The 8,312-nt window shown below is 37.5% G+C and overlaps 1 protein-coding gene across 1 annotated transcript in view; it reads left to right on the top strand.

Annotated features, from left to right (window-relative positions):
• galnt18b (UDP-N-acetyl-alpha-D-galactosamine:polypeptide N-acetylgalactosaminyltransferase 18b) overlaps window positions 1-4,380 on the top strand; it is a 121,381-nt gene extending 117,001 nt beyond the window's left edge. Inside the window, exon 11 of the mRNA XM_047810384.1 lies at window positions 3,690-4,380. Coding sequence (XP_047666340.1) covers window positions 3,690-3,836 — 147 coding nt within the window. The 3' untranslated portion in view covers window positions 3,837-4,380. The remainder of the gene's footprint in view (window positions 1-3,689) is intronic.
• Window positions 4,381-8,312: the final 3,932 nt, after the last annotated feature.

The following is an 8,312-nucleotide window of genomic DNA, read 5'->3' as shown; positions in this document are numbered from 1 at the left end:
ATTCATTTGCGAAAGGTTCCCTGCGAAAGGCGACGTTTTATTGCCTGATCTATTTTTACAGATTCGAATTTTATTTTATACTTTTAAAAAATACCTTCACATATAAATAAACTAATAAATGAATACATTCATTAATATTAATAAACTCACTGTCTATTTTTTTTTTTTTTGGAGTAAAAAAAGTAAGCTTATAAACTTGTTCATTCGGTCAAACTTTCGGTTCGTTTTATGCGTTCTGAGATGCTTTTCTGCTTTTCAGGAAGGATTTACAGATCGGCTTCCTGGGTGTTTTTTGTTTTCTGCACCACTCTGGAAAAGAGAGTCTGCCAAATGCTGTAAATGTAAATGATATGAAGTGATATGAACTCTCCAGACTGTCGCGTGTGAGTCATCAAAACCTCACGTCATTCAGTTGACTTTTTTAGTTGTATTTTTTTCCACATGCTCATATTTGATGTGAACATTAACCGAAGCTTAGATATTTTTCTACGAATAAGCAGGTGTAAAGGTGTTCCTAATAAAGTGACGTATTCATTTATTGGCCATTTTGCCCCAAACGGTGACATCGATATCATAGGGAATGAGGTGGAGGATGATTTAAACCCACGGCTGCCTCTGGCACAAATGTAAGATTTAAACCCTGTGTGAAGTCCTCACTGTGGTTAGATATGGATACAGACATCATTGTCTAAGTGTTTACTCTGCTCTAAATCACAGGGCGACTCAGCTGTGAACGTTTAGAGTCAGTGTTTTTTCAGTGTCAGAGCGCTAAAGAAAGTAATCGTACGTCACCGGTGTAATTTGTCTGAACGCAGTAATTCGAACACCCTTCTTCACACCCGGCGTGTGCGCCGCAGGAAACGCTGCGCTTTAGGTGATTGTGTCTGGTGTGAAGCGTCCACCGTAAATCAGAGAGAAATTGCACTGAAATGAGGAATATTTCCCAGGCAAATAAACAATGCTGTGTGTGTGTGTGTGTGTGTGTGTGTGTGTGTGTGTGTGTGTGTGTGTGTGTGTGTGTGTGTGTGTGTGTGTGTGAGAGAGAGAGAGAGTGAGAGACAGAGAGATTTTTGACACTTGGTTGTTGCTGGGGTTTTTTTTGCTTAAATAGGATGACACCAAAGGGCAGAATTTCACATCTTTAACCACGAATGAACTCAACAAGAAATAAACAAAGGTTTATTATCAGATCAGAGGGACCTTCTAAAGACGTGCAGTCAAAATCGTGCAGTCAAAATCTATTGTGTTGTTGTTGTTGTTGTTGTTGTCGTTGTTGTTGTCGGTGGTGGTGGTGGTGCTGCTGGTGGTTTTTAATTCTCTTTACCCAAATTCCATTTTTTATGAAGTTCAGGTTCAAAGCGTGAGTGTTTTAAAAAGATGTAAATAAGACAAACAATAACAAGTAATAAAGGAAAAACAATAAGGGATAAAACATATGACAAGATATACATTCAATTATCAGTTTATTACAGAAAGATTAAATGATTAAATATTAAGTGTTAAATTTATTGACATACGTTACACATCTAATTCTATGTTATCTAATTCTAATATATATATATATATATGTGTGTGTGTGTGTGTGTGTGTGTGTGTGTGTGGGGCACGGTGGCTTAGTGGTTAGCATGTTTGCCTCACACTTCCAGGGTTGGGGGTTCGATTCCCACCTCCGCCTTGTGTGTGTGGAGTTTGCATGTTCTCCCCGTGCCTTGGGGGTTTCCTCCGGGTACTCCGGTTTCCTCCTCCGGGTACTCCGGTTTCCTCCCCCGGTCCAAAGACATGCATGGTAGGTTGATTGGCATCTCTGGAAAATTGTGTGAGTGAATGAGAGTGTGTGTGTGTGCCCTGCGATGGGTTGGCACTCCGTCCAGGGTGTATCCTGCCTCGATGCCCGATAACGCCTGAGATAGGCACAGGCTCCCTGTGACCCGAGAAGTTCGGATAAGCGGTAGAAAATGAATGAATGAATGAATGAATGGATATGTATATATATATATATATATATATATATATATATATATATATATATATATATATATATATATAACATACAAGATCTCTCTCTCTCTCTCTTTCTCTCTGTCCCCTCAGAATAACTTAACACACAGCCATTAATGTCTTAACTGCCGGCCACAAAAGTAAGTACACCCCTAAGTGTACAGTATGTCCAAATTAGGCATTCACCAATAAATGTTATTACCATGACAACCACTAGTAGGACTGCCTACTATAGCACAGTGACCATCTTAATTTAAAGTAGATTCATTTAAAGAAGAAATTCAAAAATGAATTCATAATAAATATAAATTTTTATCAGATATAAAAACAAAGTTTCCTGGAAAAATACTTTCGGTGCTTTTCTGATTTTCGTGACATAAAATGTTTAATTTCAAGGATTTAATTAAAAAAAGCCTTTATTTTAGGCTTTTACATGGTCAGCCGGCGCCTTCGTTCGGAGGCCCAACAGCGGCGTCGCGGCCGTGCTGGAGCTTGAACGATCATCAGTAAAGAGCCTTAACCACTTAAGTCCCTTTTTAGCCTGAATAAGAAGATTAAACTGAACAAATGCTGTGTTTGTTTTTCATTCTAAAATTTCTACATTTCTCTTTTCTCTCTTGCAGTCTGGATCGCTTCATATTAACATGTTTACCGATTAGAACCAAATTACAGCAGGAGATGATAAGCAGCTTTATCAACCAACACACAGAAACAAGCAATTACATTGTTCAGTAACCTGAAGGCTAAACTGATTTGCTATGATTAGGACTCGAGCAGCAGGACGCCTTGTACTTCACTTCGGTAAAAAAGCAATACAATTAATTAGCATCGCGTTGAACTTGAACAGCTAAATTACTATGACGAGAACGCGGTCGTTAATGAGCCGTTACGACGAACTGCCTAGGGTATATTTTTAGAATATATTAATTCCATTCGCATGAGTAGTATAATGAGGATGTGAGTTTAATAAAAACAATAAATGAGGATAAAAAAAATTATAAATAACATTACGTTTTCTGACACCAAAATTAGAGCAAGTATTTCTCCGGGGATTTTTATAAAAAATATAGCGATTTTTGAATCGGTTTTCTGATATATATAGTACGTATGATAGTAGGCGTTCCTACCACTGGTTGCTATGGTAATAATGTTCACCCAAAGGATGCAGCTAATAATATTAATGTATTAGAACAACCACATTAAAAGAAACCTGCAAACTAGTTCTTGTGACTCGACGCCATCCGACCAATCAGAATCTAGACCATTCTTTAATTAAACGCGACGGTTTGGTCAACAGCAGGTCAGAGGTCGGTGATGCCGGCCGATAGGTTTCAGTTTGATATCCGAGGCTTCACTGAGGTTTTTTTCACGATCCTACTGAGGAAAACCGGGCAGCAGTTAAACGGACGTGAAAACACGGATTCCGCTTTGTTCGACATGCCGTCTTGCCTCCGAGGCTTTCTCGGCTCTCTTTTCTCAGCGTGTTTGTGTTTTGCGATCGCCCGCCTCGCAGTGTCGTTTCGGTGCAAAGGGTTTTAGAAGCGGCACTCTCTGCAGCAACTCTCTCTGCAGCAGCTCTCTCATCCTTTAGCTTGGACGCATGCTGAGATTTCAAAATAACTCTGAAATGAAGTGCTGCAGTACCAAAGAATGAAGAATGGATAAATAACTTTTTCTTTTTCCCTCCCCAGAGAGGCTCCATACAGAACAGGAAGTCAAAGCGATGCCTCGAGCTTGTGGAGAACAACGAGAGCGAGTTTGGCTACGAGCTCGCCGTCCAGAAATGCAGCGGACAGAAATGGACTATCACCAGCGTCCTGCATGGTAGCACCTTGTAACGGGATTGCGAGAGAGTCGAGGACACTGGAGAACACAGATAAGCCTGAGTGTCGACGTGGAGACCGTGATGCACCTGGATGTCTCTAATCGAACTTGACATCATATGATAAATGTTAAACATTTTTATCCCTAGCTACTGTACATGTGCATACGGATCAGCCACGTCTGCCAGCTTGGCCACTGGAATATTGATATTTTTATTGAATATTTTCTTATTATAAGATTGAATACCAAATATAATATACTGTAAAGCCTATTTCTAGATATTTTCACTTACTTAATGCTTTTTGCCAATTATTATTATTATTCATGCTACTTAACAGTTATTTATAAAAATGCACAAAAAATCGTATTAAATCTGCGATTTCGTTCTTAAAGTGTCGTTCATTTTGGAGAATTTACATAAAAACAGATTTGGAATTCTTTTTTATTCGTTGTCACCAATAAGCATAGAGAGGACGTGCCCACACACACACACACACACACACACACACACACACACACACACACACACACACACACACACACACACACACACACACATTATTGAGTTGGACAAAAAGAGAAAAAGGTAAGAAACATCAGAGTGAATTTTAAAACGGCGCGAAAGTTAAAATTTTAATAAAAAGAACAAATCAATCCTTATAATAATAATAATAATAATAATAATAATAATAATAATAATAATAATAATAATAATAGTGGCTTAGTGGTTAGCACGTTCGCCTCACACCTCCAGGGTCGGGGGTTCCATTCCCGCCTCCGCCTTGTGTGTATGGAGTTTGCATGTTCTCCTCGTGCCTCGGGGGTTTCCTCCGTGTACTCCGGTTTCCTCCCCCGGTCCAAAGACATGCATGGTAGGTTGATTGGCATCTCTGGAAAATTGTCCGTAGTGTGTGAGTGTGTGAGTGAATGAGAGTGTGTGTGTGCCCTGCGATGGGTTGGCACTCCGTCCAGGGTGTATCCTGCCTCGATGCCCGATGACGCCTGAGATAGGAACAGGCTCCCCGTGACCCGAGAAGTTCGGATAAGCGGTAGTAAATGAATGAATGAATGAATAATAATAATAATAATAATAATAATAATAATAATAATAATAATAATAATAATATAACTAAAACAAACAATGATTAAAATGTGTGAAATGCACAAAAATCCATCATTATCAAAAAAAGGTAAAGAAAAAATTATTATAAAAATTATTAAAATTTTTATTTTACACGTGAAATCCTGACAGATTAAGACATGTTGGCTTTGACTAACTGACTGAATTTGTTTATGATTGTTGACCAAAAATGCTTGATTTTGCTGCTTTTTTTTCTCCAAAATTTGGGATACAACTTTAAATATTTTGGAGTATTTTGTGTTTGTTTCTGAAATCTAGAGGGACTGAAAAAGCTAGCAAGTGATTTTCCTTCTCTAGATTTTGTTCAAACATGTTCATTTCCTTCCGTATAAAAAAAACAACAACAAAAAAAAACACAAATCGTCGATTGGAGAACTGAAATCGTAATATTCGTATATAAGCCTTTGCTACTGTACATCTGCACTCATTACCATCATTGCTTTAACTTGGCTTATTTTTTGTTTTCTTACGCTGTGTACATCTTACATATTAATATGATTATTATCAGTTCTTTCTGCAGAAGAGATCCGAGTTCGCGGTAAACCCGTCGTAAACGCTCGTGCGCAAACTTATTCAACATATTCTCTAGAAATAGGCTTATTATATTGTATATTATATTTGCTATGACAATAAAGGGAGAAATATTGGATAAAACTGCTAGTACAGATATGACTGGCACTTTGCGTTGGAGTTTCAACAGCGTTCTCTTTTGTTCAAGGTTTCATTTGGATTTGTGTCGACTCGATGAAGGGATCGATGAAGGGATCGATTTGGCGAGTTTTTTTTTCTTTGTTTGTTTGTTTTGTTTTGAATTAAACGCTTTCGCTGCCTATTTGCTACCGTGTAGCAACGTTTTCATGCTGTATTTCATTCCTTCTAGTGTCTCAGGTTTGTACGTTGAGCTTATTTTGGAATCGAGCTGTACATTTTTCGGGGACATGCCAATGCGTCGGCGTGTGTCTGGATACAAATCGACTATTTTATATCTTCATGTAAATCTGCGTATTTATAATATATGGCATTAAAAAAGAACAGATGGTTGGTTGGTTTGTTTGTTTGTTTATTGATGTGGTTCGGGCGTGATGTTAAGCTCCTGCTATAATTAAAACACCGGCGACAGAAATCAACAGCTGACTGAGCAACACGTCGCCCGTGCCAGCGTCTAACGTGCTGTTTTCTCCAAGCGTCCCTTTATCCAGCAAGTTAAATATTAATCACAGGCATGTTAACGTGTTTCAGCATACACACGTCTTGTACCGCCGATAAGGATCCATACTTGTGAAAAATGGAAGCCATGAACAAGCCTCTTTCTCAGAGCGGATGCTGTAGGGAAAGGGTGTGGTTTCAAATCTCAATATTTACTATCACTGTTTATTTCATATGTTGAACTAATTACAACCGGTCTGTTACAACCAGGAAAATAAAGATCTGAAAGATTGTAAGGCTCTGTAGGACCATGAGGAAGGACATAATCATTAGAGAGAGAGAGAGAGAGAGAGAGAGAGAGAGAGAGAGAGAGAGAGAGAGAGAGAACATCGTTCATTTTTCATGACAACTATGATGATGATGAAGCCAACAATAATGATGCAATAAATTTTAAACTATCTATCTATCTATCTATCTATCTATCTATCTATCTATCTATCTATCTATCTATCTATCTATCTATCTATCTATCTATCTATCTATCTATCTATCTATCTATCTATGCCAGAAATAATTACTGAAACAGTAGTACTTTTATTTGCATTCTAAACAAAGGTACTGTAGCTTTTCATTGTGACAACAATGACAACTATGCTATCTATCTGTTTGTCTGTTTATTTATTTGTTTGTTTGTTTCATTAGACAAAACAAAAAAGAATGACAGACGTGGCTTTTATTTCCATTCTGAAAAATTTCGTGACGACAACAATGACAACTACGATGATGATGATGAAGACAACAACAATAATGACGATGCAATAAATTTTAAACTTCCATGACAGTATTAGATCGATCTATCTATCTATCTATCTATCTATCTATCTATCTATCTATCTATCTATCTATCTATCTATCTATCTATCTATCTTGAAGTTGTTTTTTAATAATAAAAAGCTTTAGAAGTAAAAAGAAATACGCAACTAACGTTTTTCATATAATAATAAAGCTACTACCCTTTCAGTTGTTTAAAACCATACTGCTGAAGATTTCTGACATTTTCCTTCAAAAATGTTTTTTTAACTCCTGCTGTTTTTGACGTAAATAAAAGCTACTACTGTTTTTGTCATCTTTTGTTGACAAATAAAATAAACACAATTAAATCTACTACCATTTCAGCTAGCAAAGAAAAACAGAAAAACATGAACAAACTAGATTTGTAAGGTTCGTCACAACAAACTTTGATGTTGGCTTTGACGATGCAAGTATTCGTAAAGGCTGGTGCTTTTTGGATGCGACTGGACATAAGGGTCAGTGTTACTTTTGGAAGCAAGTAAGACAGAAAGCTAGGGTGCAAAAACATTTGGAGGGAAGTTCCCCTCATTGTTCTGAGTGTTTTGATATGTCACATGTCCATTTTGTAAAAAGTTTTTTGATTTTGCATATTTTGTGGGCGGGGCTGTGGCACAACTGAAAATCCAGTCGGTACACCAAGTTAAAACTTAGTTCAGAGTGTCAGCCTAAAGGAGCTGGCCGAGTTTGGTGTAGATAGTTCGAAAGCTTGCCGAGTTATAAACCTCCAAAATGTATAATGGGAGTCTATGGGAAAAAAAAGGCCACTTTGAGACCCGGTACCGGAAGTACCGGTACTCGGATCGCTTAGAAAAGTAACAGCAACAAACGTTAGACCAGGGACTACGACATAAGCGAATTTGGTTCATGTGGCTCGAAAGCCCTAGGAGGAGATACTCTTGATAAATCTTTGTCTAAGCTTAAATAGGAAAACAGAATGTTGGCTTCTACAAAGCGACATAATTACAAAATAAAAACAAAGCAAAGACACAAAGTTGAGGTCTGAATTATATAAATCATTTATCTTTGAGCAGATATTCATGGAAAAAACAGAAATTAAAGATTCAGAAGTAAATAGAAATGCCACTACGTTACTTTGTTATTTATGATGTAAATGAAAAGCTACTTCAGTTTTCGAAGTACAAAAAAACAAAACAAAAAAAAAAAACAAACCAAAACAAAACTACCCTTTCAGACATAATAAAGCGTCACAGTTTGTAAAGTTGCAGAATCATAGCAGCTTGTTTGGATTTGCGTAATGATCTATTTTTTAGGAGGCTGCATAATTTTGCATCGTAATCATCACGCTTCATTTCCTTTTCCTCGCCTCCCCGCTTTAACTCACAGCTGCCTT

This window comes from Tachysurus fulvidraco, chromosome 2 (assembly GCF_022655615.1).
Source record: "Tachysurus fulvidraco isolate hzauxx_2018 chromosome 2, HZAU_PFXX_2.0, whole genome shotgun sequence".
NCBI classification, from domain to species: Eukaryota; Metazoa; Chordata; class Actinopteri; order Siluriformes; family Bagridae; genus Tachysurus; species Tachysurus fulvidraco.
This window is presented reverse-complemented; position numbering and strand designations above follow the sequence as displayed.